We start from the raw sequence: 23,513 nt of genomic DNA, 5'->3' as shown, positions 1-23,513 counted from the left end.
TGACTTTGGCTGCATTTCATAGGTTGTCAGAAGTTTTCATTCAGGTCTAAATATTGTGTACTTCCTATTGTGATGACCTCTTTAACCCATAAATCATTTATAAATGAGTTTTTAATAAATTCCCAGACAAAAATTTGTTGTTATTGTCTCATTTTTATAATATTTTAATTTTTTATTTCTAATTTAGTTATGTAGTAGAAAAAAGTACAGTCACATACACTCATTTGGAAATATATATGTAATCGTTCTGACCTAGTGCATGGTCAATTTTGATAAATGTTACACAAGTGTATGAAAGGTTGTACTCACTCTATGAATACAGGAAATTTTTGATTTAACTAAATCAATCTAATGAATCTTATTCAAATAAAAACCTTACTAATTTGGGGTAAATTGTGTTGCAACATATATACAGTTTATGAATGTTATATCTTTTAAGACATTTATTCTTTTCTTCATTATTTTTCTATTTTATTAATATTTTTCCACCCAAAATTCTACTTAATGTTACATATTAATACCACTACATTAACTTTCTTATAGTTAGTGTTTGCATTGCCTATCTTTTTTCAACCACGTTATTTTCAAACTTTCTGCTAAGGTCATTCTTTTCTAGATATCATACAGCTGTTTATAGTATTTATTTATTTATTTTATTATTATTATTTTAAGATTTTTATTTATTTGACAGAGAGACACAGCAAGAGAGGGAACATAAGCAGGGGGAGTGGGAGAGGGAGAAGCAGGCTTCCCCCTGAGCAGGAAGCCTGATGCGGGGCTCCATCCCAGGACCCTGGGATCATGACCTGAGCCGAAGGCAGATGCTTAACAACTGAGCCACCCAGGTGCCCCAATAATATTTATTTTAAATCAATACCAGTCACATATGTTTCCATACACAAATTTAATAAATGTAAATTATTGTGGTTAATTATATATTCGGATGTGTTTCTACTATCCATCTTATTTTTCCTGTTTACTCTGCTTTTTCTTTGCTTCTCTCTCTTTTGAGTTTTAGTTTTGCTTTCCTGTTGACACTGGATTATTTTCTCCACATCTACCTCTTTTTGTTTCTATGATTGTTTGAAAGTTACAGATTGTATTTCCAATTTTTTGTGATTAGTTTTAAATTTTTGACATCAATATTTTTTTAATGTTTAATGTTTTTAAAAACATACTCTCAATTATTAAGTACTCCCTTCGCCTCCCAACTTGGAAGACCCTTAGGACACTTAACTACCCACTATACTCCCCCACCTCCTCCTCAAATGCCTTCCTTGTCAATATTATATAAAATTTTATTTCTGTTTTTATTTTTAACATCCCAAAATAAGTTTTATTATTACTTTACATTCACTAATTATATTTTGCACCATATTCTGCTGGTTTCTTCACTCATTATTGTTTGTTGACTCTCTCTTTTATTCCAGGTTCCTTTCATTCATACTAAAGAATAGCTCATTTTTAGTAGTTCTCTATAATAACAAGGTGAATAATAAGCCACCTTAGATTTAAAATGCCTGAAAAGTATTTTATTAATGTCCTTTGTTAAAGGAGTAATAAGTTTCTTTATCTTAGACCTTTAAAAATATTGTGCCCTTTGTTTCTCACATCTATTAATGCTGATGAGAAGTGTGGGGTCTGTTTAATTGTCATTTGGTTTTAAAGTGATCTTTTTTTTTTTATCATTTTCTAGAAGTTCTGATTCTTTTGTGTTCCTCAGTATCTCACATTATTGTAACCATGGGTGTAGGAGAGGGACTTAAATTTTTCCTTTCTTTTTGGAAAATTCTCTAATATAACTGCTTTAAGACTGCTTTTGCTAATCTCTATTTCAGGGACTCTTTTTATGTATACTGGAGCCTCTAAGCTTCTTAACTTCTCCATTATACTTTTCCTTTATATCTTTTTATTATACTCATTGAATTTTTTTTTTTTAGTTCACCAATTACATCTGTGTCTATATCCACTTCAGAATCTAACTTTTTGTTGATAATTTAATTTCACTGAATATTTCTAATTAACTATTTTTCATACCAAACTCATTATTGTTTTTTTTATACATCATTTTATCTTATTTTCATGGCTATCGTTTTATGCTTATTTACTTAAAAGGCCTGATTATGGTATTATTTGTGGTTCATTAGGAAACAGTCATCGCCTCTGAGCTGAGTCTTGATTATCACTGGGAGCATTAGCTCTTCTAATGTAGTTTTGAACTTTTCATTTGACTTATTCTAGGTGGAATTTTTCTGTTGTTGCACTTGCTCTCTTGTTTCTTATATCAAATATGTAGTGACATCTACCCAGCAACCCCTTTCTCTCTCCCTCTCCCCAGCTACACAACCAGGTTTTTTACTGGAAGCCCAGAGCTCCAGTCTCCAGGCAATACTTAGATATATCACAGAAGCAAGTTACTGTGCCACTAGGCACATGCTTAAACCACTGGGGCACAGCTGTCTCTGCTTCCCTCTGCAGCTTCATATAAGGCCCAGCCCTGCAAAGTAGTTGTACCTACTTTTTTAACTTTCTACCAGGGGTAGGTGAGTCTTGTTTTCTACCTCTCATAATGTTTTGGGTACTTAGTACCCTACACCAGTAAAATTCCCCGGCAGCTCCTATTTATGCAGAGCCTAGCAGAGAGAGGCCCAAGTCCTTGTTCACTGTTGAATGTTTCTACACTTCTGGCCCCAAAAGGTATTTACATTCCTTTTTACTTCAGCTATTAACTTTTATTGTGTGCTTATTATATTTCATTTATCATTATACTTTGGAGTGAAATGGGTGGTTTAAATCTTAACTCATGCCTCTTACAAGTGATCCATATTGCTACAGTATCACTGCTTGCTACTACTTTATACTTCTATTCATCAAATATATTTGTGGAAGTACATGTTTTTAAGTTGTTAAAACTCAAAACAATAAAACTACATAAATATTCTAAACTATAAGCGGCTCATAGTAGTATATATATTGGACTTGTAAAAAACAAATTTGGAAAAAAAAAGTTGTAGCAAATAATCTTAACAAGTATATAATTTTGGTAAATTTCAAAGCTACTACCCCCAAATCTCACAAACATATTTTTATGTTTTTAAGATCTAGATGGTAATAAATTGCTTTAAATAAACTAAAATATTGTGATGAAAATCATCTAGCAGTTTAGCTAATCCTACAGTTTTATTATCAATCATTGTGCCAGCACTGAGTATTTTTAATAGATTTCTAAAGCTTTTTGGAGAAGAATGTCAGATATTGAGTGACTTATTTTCTATTAACTACTGCATTAAGACCAAAAGGAGAGACACAAATCAAGCTTTAACAGATATTACTTGTATTTGTGTCCCTGAGAGCAACACTTCACCAGGGTACAAACTATTGATTTTATTAATGGGTAATGTATATTATTCAAGTACATCTTATTTCTCCCATAAATAATTGCTATTTTTTTGTACAAACAGTATTCACAAGCTACTAGTAATACTGGTAATAAATAGGAGAGGTATAGAGAAATTTTATTCAAAGACAATTCAAGTTCGGGACAAAGAGGAAAGTGTGAGATATCATTAATCTCATAACTATTCTCTAATCCATACTCTATTTATAAATGACCTGCAAAAGGGATTAACCAAAAATATTGATTATTATTCATTATCATGGTAGTTTATCTTCATTTTAGATTAGCTACATTAACCGATAGATTTTATTGACCACTTTGCCAAATTGTATCATAAATGTGCTAGACTCAATCCTAAATTTACTTACAGACCAGCTATCATCAAATCAGGGTTAGGCTCTCCAAATTAAAATAAAACTTTAGATATAATCTTAAGCTTCAGGGCCTTCATAGAATAGGCCCCTTTCAAGGCTCTGTACTTAAATTTTATAGTAGTGTTTTTTGGTAATTTTTCACAGAAGGAACCCAAAGTTTATCATCTTAGGCCCTACAAACCCTGGATCCTGGAACTACAATAATCCTTCACTGGCCAGAAAAATAAAATAATAAATAAAATAAAAGCTTTTTAGTAATATGCATAAACAAAACATCTAAGCCACATGCACTCATCTTAACAACCTATTTTTATATAGTTGCTTCATACCGCACAAAAACCTAATTTTGTGAGTTGTGAGGTACAGTGACTGAGGTAAATGTCGCTTACCCAACAAAGTCTAATATTGTGAACTTGCAAGCCAGAAAACCTAGGTTTAGAGTGAGTTTGCATTGGTGACTTATAACAATATCTGGGGCAAGTAAGAGTTTGTGAAATGATGGAAATTAAAGCACTAGCTTTGAATTCTAGATCTACCTTTATTAGATGTGAATTTGGGGAATTTAATTTCATGGAGCCCCTTGTTGCAAAGAATGGACATAATCACATTTACCTGAAGGGTTATTCTCAAGATTGGTCAAGTTCTAAGTGAAGTACCTGCCACTGTCCAGTGCAACGGAAGTTTGTTTAATGTTAACTATTCTTTAATCACTTTGATTCTTAGTTTCCTCATGTCTGAAATAGGAAAAACATTACCTAGTTTACATGTCTCAAGGGTGGTGTATCAACATTTTAAAGTGAGATATCACAAAAATGCATTGAAGTGCTATACAATTGTCATGTACTTTTGCAATTCTACATTTTCCCCTGCCTGATCCTTTCCTTTGTACAAAGGTCTAATCACCTCCAAAACCAAGTGACAAAAATTAACGAAGATTGAATTATCAGTCCAGAGATGCTAATAGCATAAATGCAGTACGTATTATTAAGTTTGCTACAAAATTTTAGTTGTTGGCTTGTATTATTTCTTAAGAGGTGTTGTAGTTTCTCAGGACCTGTAGTTCAGAAACAGACTATAACAACACTTAATTCTAATCAATTCTCAATCAATGTTGGTTTGATTAACTGAATCCTTACCTAGTGGGAACTTATTACACTGGAGGTTCATACAAGTCAGTCTACCTGGGCTAATCCTGGTTTGTGCCTGCTGCACTGAATTAATTATTAATAATGTCCTTGCTCACTCTCTAAAGTATCTCAGTCATTTTACCTTACTTATAAAGCAATCAACATAATGCACAGAGTATATCCAGTCTCACAGTTTATGTACATTTTTTGGATAATGGCTTTAATTTGAGAATTACACTTATTCTTTTTCTTTGTCTCTACTTTTCTATTTGATAGACAAATTGTACCATAAAAATACATTGCCTGAGAGAGAACATGCAATACTCTATTATATATTAATATACATATTTCTATATTCTCCTCACTTATGCTTGTAGAAGGCAGAAGTTTAAGGCTTTTAGTGACCTCCATGTTCAAAATGAAGACATGATAGAAATAATATTTGTCCTATTAAATCACAATTAACTCGAGTAATCATGTTCCTCCTTCATTCACAATTCTCCAAAATATTTACTGTACTATTCAAGCAAAATATAAACATTGATGCAATTTAAATAATTGTAAGGTATCTCTTAATGCAGGCTTATAACATCTGGCTGTTTGAATTGCATGACTATATTTTTTATTGTATTATAGGCACTGATCAATTTGATTTGAATTGTGTCTAGCCAGTAAAACACAGAAATAAAAACAAATAGTATATGATGGTGTATAGTATATGATTCTGAGACAAGCACTGGGTTATATCAGATGAAAGCTGACATAGAAAACCTGCTGAGAGATACAGTTAAAAAAAATCTAAAAAGTAATTCTGTTCTCAGTGAGTCACGTGATTTAGTCTAGAATTCCATTTATCGGTTCCATTCTTTACTAAAAGTATAAAAACAAAACTAAAAGTGCAGCGTCAAGAAGTATACATCTCATAAAATAGTATATTTAATAGGTATTAAGATAATCTCATAGAATGTTGATTGTGAAAACCAAATAATGTTTTTAGATAACAATTCCATAATCTAATGTAGCTCTAAAAATTCATAACTGAGGCAGCAATTTTAAGTAGTAATCCTATGGCCCTCATTCATCTTAACATTTAAAGTCAAACTTCAGAACCTTGAACTTTTAATTTTAGCTTCTTTAACTTCCCTCCACAACTAGTTAACATCAGCAGAGGGGAAATGATTTAACATACAGCTAAATATGTACTTATAGTTTATTTTTCAAACTTTAGAAAAAGAGTAGAACGATGTGTTCTCAGTTCATTCTCCTTTTCTAACAATTCATTAGTTAAATCTGAGAAACAATGAAAGTCCTCTTGGTCTATACATGTGATAAATGTAATGATTTATTAAAAATTCAATTACATACTCAAGCACATTTCAAGATAAAAATTTTAAGGGCCACATTTGTGTAGAAAAATTTTAAAACCCTCTTGAGATTGAAAAGAGAATCCATACCAAACAATTATTTTCAAGTTATTTTATTGAGGCAATATTGTTATACCTGATTAAACTAGGAAAAACTGTCTCCTAGAGAGTCAGAATCACCCTATAGCCCATTTGTTCCATAGGCACACAAAAATGTCTGAAGCAAGGTCACTGCAGATGTGGGGATAGCAAAGGACTGAATAATAATGACAAGGCAGAAAAACAACAACAAAAAAGCAGCTGGTCTCCTGATTCTACTGCAGGCTATTTTGTGTGATTTATTTGTTTTCTATTATGATCTCCACGTTCCATATGCCCATGTTCAAATAGAAAAGTAAAAGGTATGGATTTAACCAATAATGGCAAACTATGAAGTTGATATTTTAAAAATCACTTTTAAATTACAGGAAAAGCAATTCTGAAAAATACCATACTATTTTAGTCTGCTTTCCTAACCTTTTCTTAATTTGGTTGAAAATAGATTTGTATTTCTTTAAAGGTCAAAAATCAATCATTGTTTTATCAAACAACCAAAATAAATAAAATTATTTGCATCATATTCTGCTTCAACTTAAGTATCAATAATTTAGTAGTTTGAAATAATAATGGTATTTTGGATATTGTGCTTTCTCTTTTCACTGGCAATCAACTAATATGCTGTTTGTCTTTCACTTATCTTCATAACAACACTGACAGTTGGGTAAGTTTAAGTAAACCACCCACTGACTTATGAATAACAAAACTTTATAAAGTATCTTGTCCTAAGAGGTCAACTTAAAAAAAGAGCGCTTTTCCTCACAGTTTCATTACAAGACAAATTTATGATTTGACAGATATATTTGAAGTCACTGTTTTATAAAGTATAATTGAAATCTAAAAATAAGATACATTCATTTTTTTAAGCTCTACAATTCATTTACAATGCATTTAATGCCATCCTAAACTATGCTATGCCTTAAATTAAAAACAAAGCAAAGCGCACACATACACACAGCAAAACAAAACAAACGAACAAAAAACTGCTTTGGGAAGGGGCGGAAAGAGTTCATTAAAATCAAGTGAAGGTTGAAAAAGGGGGACTTCTGCAAGACGGTAGAATAGAAAGATCCTGAACTCACCTCCTCCCAGGCGCACACCAAATCTAAAGTTACATATAAATTATTTCCCTCTGGTAAAGATTAAAATACTAGATGAACTTATTTTCCACAACAAAGGGTAAAACGACCATATTGAGACAGGTAGAAGAAGTGATATGTTCTCAACAAAAAAACCTACTGCTGGGGCAGCAACACACAATAGGGAGGGATCTCGCCAGTACAGTGCTTCCCCCAGAAGAGTGAAAGGTTGATGTCCCAAATCAAGTACCCCAACACCTGGGATGTGCACCGGAGAGATGAACCCCCAAAACATCTAAATTAGAAAACCAGAGGGGTTAAAATCGAAGGGACCTAAAATGATATAGAAAATTGAGATTTCTCCTTTAAAGGACTCACTTGAAGTCCCACTAACCCTGAAACCCAATGAAAAAAAACAGCAGTCTGAAATGCACATCTACCATAGGTGAAGAGATTCATTTACTAATCTAAAAGCACCTGTTGGAGAAACAGAGTATAGTGGAAACTCTCCCCGGAGATGAAGGCATTGGCAGAAGGAGAAAAGAGAGAAAAAGAGGCAAATAATTTATTTGAAGAAATACTGGCTGAAGAGTTCCCCAAAAGACATTTAGGTCCAAGAAGCCCAGAGACTTCCAATTCAGATAAACCCAAAGAGAGCCACACCAAGGAACATTATAATTAAAACATGAAAAGTTAAAGATAAATAGAGAATCTTAAAAGTAGCAAGAAAAAAAAAATCAAATTGCTACATACAAGGAAAATCCCATAAGGCCATTTCTCAGCAGAAACTTTGCAGGCCAAAAAGAAGTGACATGAAATTCAAAGTGACAAAAAGAAAAACTTCTAACCAAGAATACTCTACCCAGCAAGGTTATCATTCAGAATTGAGAGAGAGAGAGAGAGATAGTTTTCCATACAAACAAAAGCTAAAAAACCCAGCATTATTAAACTAGCCTTATAAGAAATGTTAAAGGAACTTCTTCAAGCTAAAAAGAAATGACACTAACTAATACCAGGAAAACATACAAAAGTAAAAATCTCACTGGGAAAGGTAAATATATTAAAGATAGTAGAGTGATCCCTTATATATCTACTATGGTTAAAATATTAAAGTAGTAAAATTTTTAAAATACAATAATTAATACACAAAAAATATGTAAAATGTGACAATAAAAATTTAAAATGTGCTGGGAAAGTAAAAATGTAGAGTTTTGGAATGTGTCAAATTTACTTTGATATCAACTTAAAACAATTGTAATATACACAGGGTGATATATGTGAACATTAAAATAACCACAAATCAAAAATGTAGAATAAATACACAAAAGGAAATGAGAAAGTAATCTAAACATAACATTAAAGGAAATCAACAAACCACAAAGGAGAGAAAGAGTAGAAAAAAGATACAGAGAGGAAATACATAAACAACCTAAAAAAATAATAAAATCAATAGCAATAAGTACATACCTATCATAAACACTTTAAATGTAAGTGGACTAAATTCTCCAATCAAAAGACATGAAGTGGATGACTGGGTAAAAAACGAGACACAGCTTTATATTGCCTATGAGAGACTCACTTCAGAAGTAAGGACACATGGACTGAAAGTGAAAGTATAAAAAAAAGATATTCCAAGTAAATAAAAAGAAAGCTGGTATAGCTATAGTCATATCAGAAAAAAAAAAAAAGACTTTATAACAAAGACTGTAATAAAAGACAAAGAGGGGTACTACACAATAAGAAAGGGGTCAATCCAGCAAAAAGACATAACATTCATAAATATATATGCATCCAACAGAGAAGCACGAAAATATGTAAAGCAAGCATTAACAGTCCGAATAAGAGAGATCTGCAGCAATAAAATAACAGTAGCATACTTTAACACTCCACTTACATCAATAGATAGATCATCTAAACAGAAAAATAGTAAGGAAACATCAGTCTTCATGATACATTAGACCAGATGGACTTAATAGATAGATATCTATAAAACATTACATCCAACAGCAGCACAATACACATTCTTCTCATATGTACACAGGACATTCTCCAGGATGCATCAAGCTAGGCCACAAAATAAGTCTCAATAAATTAAAGAAGACTGAAATTATATCAAGCATCTTTTTGAACCACAATGGTATGAAACTAGAAATCAATTACAAGAAGAAAACTAGAAAAAATACAAATACATGGAAATTAAACAATATGATACCAAAAAACTACTGGGTCATAGAAAAAACAAGGAGAAATTTTTAAAAAATACCTAGAGCAAATGAAAAAAGAAATACAGCATACCAAAATCTACAAGATGCCTCAAAAGTGGTTCTAAGAAGGAAGTTCACGACCATACAGGACTACCTCAAGAAAGAAGAAAAATCTCTGACAAAATATGTCTAAAGAAATTACAAAAATAAGAACAAACAAAGCCCAAAGTTATTAGGAAGAAGGAAATGATAAAGATCAGAGTAGTAGTAAATGAAATAGAAACTAAAAAAAGGCAATAGAAGATCAGTGAAACTAGATCTGATTTTTTAAAAAGATGGACAAAACTGACAAGGCTTTATTTAGACTCACCAAAGATAGAGATAAATAAAATCAGAAATGAAAGAGAAGTTTTCAACTGATGCCACAGAAACAAAGATCATGAGAGACTACTTTGAAAACTGTATGCCAACAAAACAGACAAACTAGAAGAAAAGGATACATTCATAGAAACTTATAAACTTCTAAGACTGAATCATGAAGAAACAGAAAATCTGCATAGACCAATTAATAGAAAGGAGATTGAGTCAGAAATCAGAAATCTCCCCAAAAAACAAAAGTCCAGGACCAGATGGCTTAATTGGTTAATCCTACAAAACATGCAAAGCTTTAATACATATTTTCCCTAATCTCTTCCCACAAAATTGAAGAGAAGAAAAAAGGCTTCCAAATTCATTTTAGGAGATGGCCATTACGCTGATACCCAAACCAGACAAGGATATACACAAAGAAAACATTACAGGTTGTTATCCATGATGAGCATAGGTGCAAATATCCTTAACAAAATACTGGCAAATTGAATTCAACTATACATTGAAAGGATCATGTACCTGATCAAGTGGGATTTATTCAAGAAATGCAAGGATGGTTCCACATCCACAAATCAATCAATGAAATACATCACATTAACAAACTAAAAAATAAAACTCATATAATCACCTCAATAAATGCAAATTATCTGATAAAATTCTGTATCCATTTAGGAAAAAAAACTCTCAACAAAGTCAGTATAGAAGGAATGTACCTCAGCATAATAAAGATCTTATATGACAAGCCCATAGATAACATCATACTGAATCATGTAAACATGAAAGCTTTTCCTCTAAGACCAGGAACAAGGCAAGATGTTCACTCTCCCCACTTTTATCAAACTTAGTATTGGAAATCCAATCCACAACAATCAAGCAAGAAAGATAAATAGAAAGTATCCAAACTGGAAAGAAAGAAGTAGAACTGCTACTATTTGCAGAATATTTGATACTATATATAGAAAACACTAAAGATTCCAACAAAAAACTGTTAGAACTAATAAATGAATTCAATAAAGTTCCAAGATACAAAATCAATATAGAAAAATCTGTTGTTTATATAAACAACAAATTATCAGAAAAAGAAATGACAAAAAACAGTCCTATTCACAATCCCACCAAAAAGAATAATACCTAAAAATATATTTAACCAAGGAGGTGAAATACCTGTACATTGAAAACTATAAGACATTAATGAAAGAAATTGAAGAAGACACAAACAGAAAGATATTCCTTGTTCATGGATTGGAAGAATATTGTTAAAATGTCCATATTACCCAAAACAATCTAGAGACTCAATACAATCTCTGTCAAAACTCCAATGGTATTTTTTATAAAACTAGAATAATTCTAAAATTAATACAAAACCACAAAAGACTTCAAATAGCAAAACAATCTTAAGAAATAAGTACAAAGCCGGAAGTATCACACTCCTTGATTTTAAACTATACTACAAAGCTATAGCAATCAAAATACAATGATATTGGGATGAAACCAGACACACACATCAACAGAACATAATAGAGAGCCCCAAAATAAACCCACACATATAAAGTCAATTAATCTATGACAAAGGAGGTAAAAATATACAATGGGAAAGAGACCGTCTCTTCAATAAAAGGTACTGGGAAAATGGGACAGCTACATGCAAAAAAATGAAACTGGACCATTTTCTTATACCATATTAAAAATAAACTCAAAATGGATTAAATACTTGAATGCAAGACCTAAAACCATAAAACCCCTACAAGAAAATATAGGTGGCAAGCTCTTAGCCATTAGTATTCATGATGCATTTTTAGATTTGACTCTAAAGACAAAGGAAACAAAAGCAAAAATAAAGTAAATGAATGGGCAAATGGAACTACATCCAACTAAAAAGTTGCATAGACAAAATAATCAACAAAATGAAAAAAAAAAACCTACTGAGTGGGAGAAGATATTTGTAAATCATACATCCAATAAGGGATTAATATCCAAAATATATAAAGAACACATTATATAAAGAATATACATTAAGTTCTTTAACTCAATAACAACAACAACAACAAAAACCCAAACAATCCAGTTAAATAAATAAGCAGAGGATCTGAATAGACATTTTTTTTCCAAAGAAGACATTCAGATGGCCAAAAAGCATATGAAAAGATGTTCAATATCACTAATCATGAATAAAATGAAAATCAACCACAATGAGATATCACCTTACTAATGTCAGAATGGCCTTATCAAAAAGAGAAAAAAAATAACAAGTATCAGCAAAGAGGTGTAGAAAAGGTAATCTTGCACACTATTAGTGGGGATATAAATTGGTGCAGCCACTGTGAAAAACATTATGGAGGTTCCTCAAAAAACTAAAAAATAGAGTTACCATATGATCAAGCAAATCAACTATTGAGTATCCAAAGAAAATTAAAATACTAATGCAAAAAGATATGCACCCTTATGTTCATTGCAATATTATTTATAACAGCCAAGATATGGAAACAACCTATGTGTCCATCAACAGGTTGGTGTAGAAGAAACTGTAACATGTATATACAATGGAATACTACTTAGGCATACAAAAGAATGAAATCTTGTTATTTGCTACAACATGGATGGACCGTGAGAGTATTATATCAAGTTAAATAAGTGTGATGGAGAAAGACATACACCACATGATTTCACTTACATGTGGAATCTAAAAAAAACAGAACAAACAATGAAACAAAACCCAGACTTATAGATACAGAGAAGAGACTAACGGTTGCCAGAGCAAAGGGGTGCTGAGTAGGGGATAGGTAAAGGGGATCAAGAATAAAAACTTCTAGTTATAAAATAAATAAGTCATTGGGATGTAATGTACAGCATGGGGAATATAGTCAATAATATTGCATTAACTTTGTATGGTGACAGGTGGTAACTAGACTTATAATTATCATTTCACAATGTATGGAAATGCTGAATCACTATGTTGCACACCTGAAACTATTGTAATAATGTTTGTCAATTATACCTCAATTTAAATCAACAACAAGTGAGATTTCTCAGAGGAATGGTGTCTATCATCCAGATCACCGACAAAGTAATATTGTTATTTTAACTCATTTTGTTTTGAAATGCAGTGTTAGTTCATACACATATTGTATGCCCTTTCAGTTACTGCATCCTTGCAAGCTATAATGAAGAAGCAATGAGTCCCCAAAGAAAGATGAAGAATTCAAGTTAATCTTCTCCATCAACTAAGGATTTTCCCAGGTTGTAAAAATCATACCTTACAATGGTCAGGTAAGCCTAATGCAATTTAGAATTTGGTAAGAAAAGAAATGAAATCCAATTATTTATTGCAACAACTCACAACATCAAATTGTTTCTATTCTCTCATTCCTAGGAGCCCTTGCTTAGAATTAACTTGTCAGAAAGCAGAGAAGGAATAACCTTGATTTATTACTAAGAGCAAAGTGAGACTTAATCTTGAGGGATGTTACAGGAAGGATCCTAAAAGGAAAGAATACATTGTGTTTGAGCTGACAAAACCAGATAGGGAAGTCATTAAGTAAAAATCTACTGTTGACAGGCATTTAATTTGGCCTTCTAGCCAACTGGACCACAAGGACTATACAATCTTACTGTAACCTTGATATAAGTTGATCATTTAAATGATACATAGGAAATAACCTGGTAGTTGACTCCAGAGGGAACACGAGAGAGCATAAGATGTCCCAGAGTATCAGTCACTGACAAAGTATTCATAAAAGAGAAAGCTATGAATCAAACTTGTGTGATTAAATGTTTTCATTTTATTATAAATTTGTATCCAAATAACACATTTGTTCCTATTCTAAAAGTTTATAAAATTTAATTTTAAAGAATATTATTTAGTGTAAGGGTTTTTGAAAATTCTCTAACCTCTATTACTAAAAGAAAAAAAATCACAAAATAATGCTGATGTATTACTTCAAGATGTAAAGGTTAAAGAGAATTTCAGGAAAAAGAATCAGTTAGGCAAGATAGCCTTTTTATAATGGGGTCCCCTTGGCGCACTTCAATGTATAGTTAACGAATAATTTTTTTTTCAGACCCTCTAATTTATGTAAATTTCACTTAATATTTTAATGACTTCCTGGGATTTCAATTAATTTGATATAGGGTTTTATGAAGTTTAATTTTTGTAGCCCTTGTTGAATAAAAATATTATTTATGGCATAAAACACGTTAGTTGTGTATTATGTTAAAAATGTTGGCTATCAAAAGAGCACCAAGAATTAAAGTTACTTTAAGGTTATTGTACTTTAGGGGTGGGCAAAAAACAAAACAAAACAAAACAAAAACAAACCAATATGTACAGCTTACATACCTCGGTAGCAAACTGCTGCAATCCACCAATATTAATTGGTCCCTCTTCAGTGGCATACAAATTGCATCCACCTACACAAAGATCAGAAGTTGGACATACCATTCCACAGGTCAGACCAAGAGGGTTGTCAGAAAAAATCATCTTAGCAGCTCCGTAATAGTTCTACAAAAATAAAGTAAAATAAAATTTTATTATGCAGCTATTCACCTTAAACATTCAAAATATGACCCAATTTTTTATTAGGTAATTGAGTTGGAAGATTAAGATATGTATAAGAGAGGTTACAATAATGTTTACCATTAGAAAGCTTCAAGTAGTAACTAGTAGAGTAACTGACATACAGGAATATTCAATATATGGTGTATTAATAAATGAACAATTAATCAATTCTGGAAAATTGAAATTTAAAGTATAAATGTTCTGTAAATATTCTTCTTTCACAAGGCATTAACTATACGCTGACAAGAATTATTCTTTTCATTTTTAACAAAGGTAAGTTAGATAGATTGAAAAAACTTAAAATTTTAAATCTTAAAACATTAAAAAACAATCAAACAAAAAGGTTAAACTCAAGTTATCCTCCATTTAACAAAATTAAAAGCATCTAGGACCTTCTTTCCCTTTTTTTCATCTGGCTTGTCCAGAGAGACTATATATATATATACACACACACATATATATATATATATATGTATGTATATCTCCACACACACACACACACATATATATCACTCTGTGTTGATTATCATCTTTCCATTACATACTATTAACCAAAGGTGCAGATAAAACTCATTATACAGCACCCCTGGATGAGACCTTGACATGCTCACCTCTCATTACTTCCTTCTACATATTTGATTATTAAAGAATAACTTAAAACCCTACTCATTTTATCAAGAGTTTTTAGAACCAAACTTGTTCATACATTGTACAATTTTATCATTGTTGACTAAGAATGAATAACTTGAATATTTGGGGAATAATTTTTTCTCTAATTGAAAGTAAGAACTGGACCTAACCAGTATTCCTCAAAACTGTCAAGTACATCAAAAATAAGGATAATTTTGAGAAAATACAAAACTCAAGAAAACCCTAAGGAAATGTAACAACTAAACGTCATATGCTATTCTGGACAGGATCTTAGATAAGGAAAAAAAGGCATTATGTAAAAACTAAGGAAATCTGAAGAAAGCCTAGACTTTACTTAGTAATAATACAAAAATAATGTTTCATTAATTGTAATAAATGTGCTACAATAATATCAGATATTAATAGAGAAAATAATGTGCAGGTCTACATAGGGATTCTTTTTACTACCTTCACAACTTTCCTGTAAATACAAAACTGCTATAAAAAATGTTTTAAAGAAGAGATGGTAGAATGCAGTTAATGGTACGAAACTAACGTATTTATTTCTCCTTTAGCTTTTGTTTACAATACTTTTGAAGGTGTTTGAAAACACACCCATTGCTTCCATGACTAACCTCAATCATAAATATAAATTCCTAGAGACTACAGACTATTGATAATAAACAACAAAAATAACCTTAACTATTTCTTGACTCTTTAGTACATTACCAGCAGTTTGCCAGACCTTTATTTAATCTTTATCATCAATCATCTTATATAAAATATCCAGCACCCAATCAAAAATTTCTAAGCATAAGACCAGACAGAATTAAATGCCTGATAATCAGTGAAAAAAATGAATCAATCAAGTGGACCCACAGGTCTGATACAGAAATTGGAGTTGGCAGAAAAAGACTTGAAAATAATCCTCATGAAAATTTAGAAAAAGAACAAACAAAATAGATGAAACAATTCAAAATATAACCAGAATACTGTGATCTATTTAAAAAGAATCAAACTGGCATTCTATTACTGAATAAAACATTTAAAAATAGATCTTAATGCATGGTTTTAATAGTATTCATGGTGGTTTAACAGTATTTGTCTTATTCATTGTGTCTCCTTAGCAACCAACAATAATGTCTAACACATAAGAATGGTTCTTCATTACATATTTTCTGAATACCTAATAAGAATGTGTTATTAAATTCAACTTATAAATAAGGAAACTGGGGTAGGAAGGATAAATAATTTGCCAAAGGATCATAGAGCATATAAAGTGGCAGCACCAGGATTCAAAGCCATACATATGACCACATACTCATAAGGACCAGGATACACTCTAACACTAAAGAATACTGTTCAATACTGAATAGGTTATAAAATTTAGTTACATCATTATTTTTCAAATACAATATGTATCTTGATGTAAAACACACACAGTTCTTTTCAGTATAAATTGGAGAGCATGTAGCTAGCTCTTTAATTACACTTTTTATTTTATTGGATGATTTTTAAAAAAGATTTTATTTACTTATTTGTCAGAGAGAGAGAGAGCACAAGCAGGGGGAGCAGCAGGCAGAGGGAGAAGCAGGCTACCCACTGAGCAGGGAGCCCCATGTGGGACTTGATCCCAGGACCTTGGGATCATGACCTAAGCAGGAGGCCAATGCTTAACCAACTGAGACACCCAGGCATCCTATTAGATGATTTTTTTGTATATTTCCCTTAGTTTTGATCTTTCCATCAATTCAATGAAAAGTTATTATAAGGTAAAAGTCTTTTTATCTTAACTCAAGATTAATCTCTTCCCTTCTTCAAATTTGGTCCTATTTGTCATTGACTTTGTGAAAGTCTTTGTTAGTGTCACTGATAAAGGACAACAGTAAAGCACTATGTTGTCAAAGTATACTTTTCAAAAGTTAACACAGGATTCCCTTACACATAGAGAAGGAGCATGTATCAAAGATTTTACTTGACTCATTAGTGTATAAGGAATCATTAAGATCGTAAAGGTGATTCAAGGAGCATTTGAGGCTGACATGGCTTAAATGCTGAATTCTACAAAGTATTTAACAATCTATGCCAATTCTTCACAAACACTTCCAAAATATACATATGAAATTTATCTCAGGAATGTAGGGTTGTTTTTTCATCCCCTAAATCAATTAATATAGTACACTGCATCAAAAGAATAAAGGACAAAAATCAGACGATCATTTCAAAAAATGCAGAAAAGTATTTGGCAAAATCCAATACCTCTCATGATAAAAATTCACAACAGACCACAAATGGAAAGCCATTAATTTGTTTTAGAGGTTAATAAAGGACATCTATTTAAAAACCGCAACTAACATCTTACTTTATGCTGAAAACTGAAAGCTTTCTCCTTAGCTTCAGGAACAATACAGCGATGCACATCTATCCAGCACAGTACTGTAGGTTTTATCCAAGTAATGTGGCAAACAAAAGAAGTAAAAGCAATTCAAATTGGAAAGTAATAAGTAAAACTATTTCTACTTATAGATGAAGTGATGTTGTATATAGAAAATTCCAAAATCCACTAAAAATTTTATATGTCAACTTGACTGTGCCATGGGGTGCCCACATTAAACATTATTTTTGGGTGGATACATGATGACATTTCCATATGAGATTAGTATTTAAATTGGTGGACTCACCAAAGTAGATTGCCTTCCCCAATTATCACTCAACTAGGTGGATATCAGTCAACCCACTAAGGACCTGAATAGCATAAGAAAAGGTGACAGGAAGAAAATTTGTCCCTTTTGGAGCCTGTCTGGTTGAGTTGGGATATATATATATATATATATTCTGTTTCTATGCAGAACCCTGACTAATACAGCACTAATAATGAGTGTAGCCAGCATGGGGGCATAAGATCAATCAATATACAATAGTCAAATTATTTCTACACACAATGTATAAAACAATGAACAAAACAAAAATGAAATAAAAAAATAATTCTAAGAGGATCAAAATACAAACTAGACTACATTTATACAAATGTGTAAAACATATAGACCATTACTGAATGAAACTTAAGAAGACCTAGATAAATGGAAAGACAGCTTGTGATTCTGAATTAGAAGGCTGATTATTAGGATAACGATACTTCCCAAATTTATCTACAGCTTCAGTGCAATCCCTATCAATATCATAGCAGATTTCTTTGCAAAAATTGGCATACTGACTCTAAAATTCATACTAAAAACTAAGAGACCCAGAACCAGAATAGGCAAAATAGCTGTGAAAAATAAGAACAAAGATGGAAGAACCACATTTCCTGATGTCAAAACTTATTATGAAGTTACAGTAATCAAGACAGTGTGGTACCGGCATAATAACACACATACAGACCAATAAAACAGAATTGACAGTCTAGATGGAGCCCTCATTTTTATGTTCAATTGGTTTTCTGGCAAGAGTTCCAAGACAATTCTATAAAGAAAGAATATTCTCCTTAAGAAATGATGTGGTGACTAAATGTCCATAAGCAAAAGGATTGAGTTGATCTCTATTTCACAGCATACATAAAAATTAACTAACAATAGATTATAGATCTAAATGTGAGAGATAAATCTATAAAACTCTTAGATGACAACATAGGAATAAATTTTCAAGACCTTGGATTAGACAATGGGTTTTAGACATAACAACAAAAGCACAAGCAACAACACACACACACAAAAAAACAGATGAACTGGATTTCATCAGAATTAAAAACTTCTGAGCTACAAAGAACACCACCAAGAAAGTTAAAAGGCAACCCACAGAACAGGGAAAAATCATATATGGTAAGAAATTTTCATCTAAAATATATGAAGGAGACTTCTAACTCACTAATAAAAAGACAATCAATTAAAAAATGAACAATGCATTAGTATGAACATTTCTCCAAAAATATACAAATGTCCAATAAGCATAAGAAGTGTTGCTAAACATTATTAGCTATCAGAGAAACGTTAGTCAAAATAACGAGATACCACTTCTTAACCCATTTGGCTGGCTACAGTGAAAAAGACATCATAATATATACAATGGAATATTATTCAGCCATCAAAAAGAATGAAATATTGCCATTTGCAAAGACGTGGATGGAGCCAGAGTGTATTACACTAAGGGAAATAAGTCAGTCAGAGAAAGACAGATATCATATGACTTCACTTACCTGTGGAATTTAAGAAATAAAACAGATAAGAAAGAAAGAAAGAAAGAAAGAAAGAAAGAAAGAAAGAAAGAAAGAAAGAAAGAAAGAAAGAAACAGAGCAGATGAACAAAGGGGAAAGGGAAAAAAGAGAGAGAGAAAGGCAAACCATAAGAAACTCTTAATTATAGAGACTACACAGGGTTGCTGGAGGGGAGGTGAACAGGAGAGGGGCTAAATGGGTGATAGGTATTAAGGAGGACACTTGTTGAAATGAGCACTGGATCTTATATGTAAGTGATGAATCACTAAGATTCTACTCCTGAAACTAATATTACACTGTATATTAACTAACTAGAATTTAAATAAAAACTTGAAAAAAAAGATGTGAGGAAAAATTTTTTTCAAACATTTAAAAAATAAATAATTTTTAAAAAGATTTTATATATTTATTTGACAGAGATAGCCAGTGAGAGAGGGAACACAAGCAGGGGGAGTGGGAGAGGAAGAAGCAGGCTCCTAGCAGAGGAGCCTGATGTGGGGCTCGATCCCAGAACGCTGGGATCACGCCCTGAGCAAAAGGCAGATGCTTAACAACTGCGCCACCCAGGCGCCCCAGATAATATTTTAAGTGAAAAAAAAAAAAAAAGACAGACAATAAAAATGTTGACAAGGATGTGGAGAAATTGGAACAATCATACCTTGCTGATGGGATTGAAAATGATGTCAGTACTTTGAAAAATAGTTTGGCAGTTCCTCACAAGGTTAAAAATAGAGTTAACCATATGATTCAGAAATTTCACTCTTTAGTGTACACCCAAGAAAATTTACAACATATGTCCATGTAAAACCTTATACATTAGTGTTCAAAGCAGTGTACTCCTAATAGCTAAAATGTAGAAACAACCTAAATGCCCATCTCTGATGAAGAGCAAAAAAAAAAGTGGTATATCCATATAATCAGATATTATTTAGAAATAAAAATAAATAATGATATGTGCTATAACATAGCTGAACTTTGAAAACATTATGCTAAGTGAAAGAAGCCATTCACAAAAGACCACATATTTCATTTTCATTTAATGAAAATATCCAGAACAGGCAAAAGTAAAGAAACAGACAGTAGGTTGGTAGTTGCCTATGCCTGGGAGTCTGAGAAAAACTGGAAAATGGCTGCTTGGGAGGGGGTATAAAATTTCATTTGGGGATGATAAGCATATGCTCAATTTGCCTGTAGTTATGGTTGCGCTTCTGAACATCTACTCACCATCACTGAAAAGTACACTTTACATTGGCAAATTGTATGGAATATGAATTTAATCTCAATAAAGGTGATTTATTTTTAAAAGTACACTTACAGGACTAGAAATTACATGGGGAATTTAATAAAGAACTACTTTTTTTTTTAAGATTTTATTTATTTATTTGACAGAGAGAGAGACAGCCATCAAGAGAGGGAACACAAGCAGGGGGAGTGGGAGACGGAGAAGCAGGCTCCCAGTGGAGCAGGGAGCCCGATGCGGGGCTCAATCCCAGGACCCTGGGATCACGCCCTGAGCTGAAGGCAGATGCTTAATGACTGAGCCACCCAGGTGCCCCAGTAAAGAACTATTTCAATAAGATTGCAATCAGATTGCTTCCCTTGCCTAGGGAGAAAAAGCTGCAGTAATCAAAATGGTATGGTAGTGGCAAAAAAATAAACACATAGATAAATGGAACAGAATAAAAAAAGAAAACAGAAATAAACTCACAATTCTATGGTCAATGAATCTTCAACAAAGGAGGCAAGAATATATAATGAGAAAAACACAGGCTCTTCAACAAATGGTGTTGGGAAAACTGGACAGCCGTATGCAAAGGAATGAAACAGGACCATTTTCTTACACCGTACACAAAAATAAGCTCAAAATGGATTAAGGTACTAAATGTGAGGCCTAAAACCATAAAAATCATAGAAAAGAGCACAGGAAATAATTTCTCTGACATCAGCCCTAACAACATCTTTTTAGATATGTCTCCTGAAGCAAGGGAAACAACAGAAAAAATAAACTAATGGACCTACATCGAATATAAAGTTTCTGCACAGCAAAGGAAACAACCAACAAAACTAAAAGACAACCAACTGAATGGAAGAAAGTATTTGCAATAGACATATCTGATAAAGAGTTAGTATCCAAAATATATAAAGAATTTATATATCCAACAAGAAGATATAAAAATTGTAAATATTTATGCCTTCAGATGGGAGCACCCAAATATATAAAACGATTAATAATAAACATAAAGGAACTCATTGTTAATAATACAATAATAGTAGGGGACTTCAACACCCCACTTACATCGATGTGCAGAACATCTAAGCAGAAAATTAACCAGGAAACAATGACACACTAGACCAAATGGACTTAACAGATATAATCAAAACATTTTATCCTAAAGCAGCAGAATATACATTCTCTTCAAGTGCATATGGAACATTCTCCAGAATAGATCACGTAATAGTTCACAAATCAAGTCTCAAGAAGTACAAAAATATTGAGATAATATCATGCATATTTTTTCTTTTCTTTTCTTTTTTTTTTTTTTTTTGAGAGAGAGAGAAAGATGAGAGAAAGAGAGAGGGATTGTACGTGAGTGGGAGAGGGAAAGGAAGGGGGAGAGAGAGAATCTTAAGTGGGCTCCAAGCCCAGCACAGAACCTGACACAGGGCTCAATTTCATGACCCTGAGATCATGACCTATGCTGAAGTCAAGAGTCAGACACCTAACTGAATGAGCCACCCAGGTGCCCCCCCATGCAAATTTTCTGATCACAACACAATGAAACGTGAAATCAACTACAAGAAAAAATTTGGGAAGACCACAAAAACAGGAACGTTAAACAACATGCTACTGAACGATGAATGCTTAACCAGAAAAATCAAAGATGAAATAAAAAATAAATACATGGAAATAAAACATGATGGTCCAAAACCTTTGGGATGCAATAAAAGCAATTCTAAGAAGGAAGTATAAAGCAATACAGGCCTACCTCAAGAAGTAAGAAAAGTCTCAAATAAACAAACTAACCTTGCACCTAAAAGAGCTAGAAAAAAGAACAACAAATGAAGCCTAAAGCCAGCAGAAGAAGGAAAATATTGAAGATCAGAGCATAAATAAATGATACAGAAAATAAAAAACAAACAACAACAACAAAAATAATAGAGAACAGATCAATGAAACAAGGAGCTGGTGTTTTGAAGAAATTAATAAAATTGATAAACCCCCTAGCCAGACTTATCAAAAAGAGAAAGGACCCAATTAAATAAAATCACAAATGAGAGAGGAGAAATGACAACCAACAACACAAAAATACAAACAGTTATAAGGAATATTATGAAAATCTATGTGCCAACAAATTGGACAACCTAGAAGAAATGGACAAAACATATAAAACTACCAAAACCGAAACAGGAAGAAATAGAAAACTTGAACATATCAATAACCAACAAAGAAACTGAATCAGTAATCAAAAATCTCCCAAGAAACAAAAGTCCCAGGCGAGATGGCTTCACAGGGGAGTTTGACCAAGCACTTAAAGAAGAGTTAATACCTATTCTTCTCAAACTATTTCAAAATACAGAAATGGAACAAAAATTTCCACATTCATTCTATGAGGCCAGCATTACCCTAATACCAAAACCAGACAAAGACTCTACTAAAAAAGAGAATTACAGGCCATTATCCCTAATGAACATGTATATAAAAATTCTCAATAAAACAAGTAGCAAACCAAATTCCACAGTACATTAAGAGAACCATTCACCAAGATAAAATGGGATTTATTCCTGGGCTGCAAGGGTGTTCAATATTTACAAATAAATCAAAGTAATACTCTGCATTAATAAAAGAAAGCTTAAGAACCATATGATCCTTCCTGTAGATTCAGAAAAAGCATTTGACAGGTTACAACATTCATGCACAATAAAAACTATCAACAAGTAGGGTTAGAGGGAATACCTAAATATAATAAAGGCATTAAATGAAAAACCCACAGCTAATATCATCCTCGATTGGGAAAAACTGAGATCTTTTCCTCTGTGGTCAGAAACAAGATAGGTATGTCCATTCTTACCACTGTCATTTAACATAGTACTGAAAGTCCTAGTCTC

At 32.2% G+C, this 23,513-nt stretch overlaps 1 protein-coding gene across 3 annotated transcripts in view; it reads right to left on the bottom strand.

Annotated features, from left to right (window-relative positions):
- Nucleotides 1-23,513, bottom strand: part of DPYD (dihydropyrimidine dehydrogenase) — a 788,358-nt gene that overhangs the window by 552,435 nt on the left and 212,410 nt on the right. For all 3 annotated transcript variants that reach the window (XM_040626998.1, XM_040626997.1, XM_008697678.2), the window contains exon 5: nucleotides 14,347-14,508. In XM_040626998.1, coding sequence (XP_040482932.1) covers nucleotides 14,347-14,508 — 162 coding nt within the window. The remainder of the gene's footprint in view (nucleotides 1-14,346; nucleotides 14,509-23,513) is intronic.

Source organism: Ursus maritimus, unplaced genomic scaffold (assembly GCF_017311325.1).
Source record: "Ursus maritimus isolate PB19 unplaced genomic scaffold, ASM1731132v1 scaffold_12, whole genome shotgun sequence".
NCBI lineage: Eukaryota > Metazoa > Chordata > Mammalia > Carnivora > Ursidae > Ursus > Ursus maritimus.
This window is presented reverse-complemented; position numbering and strand designations above follow the sequence as displayed.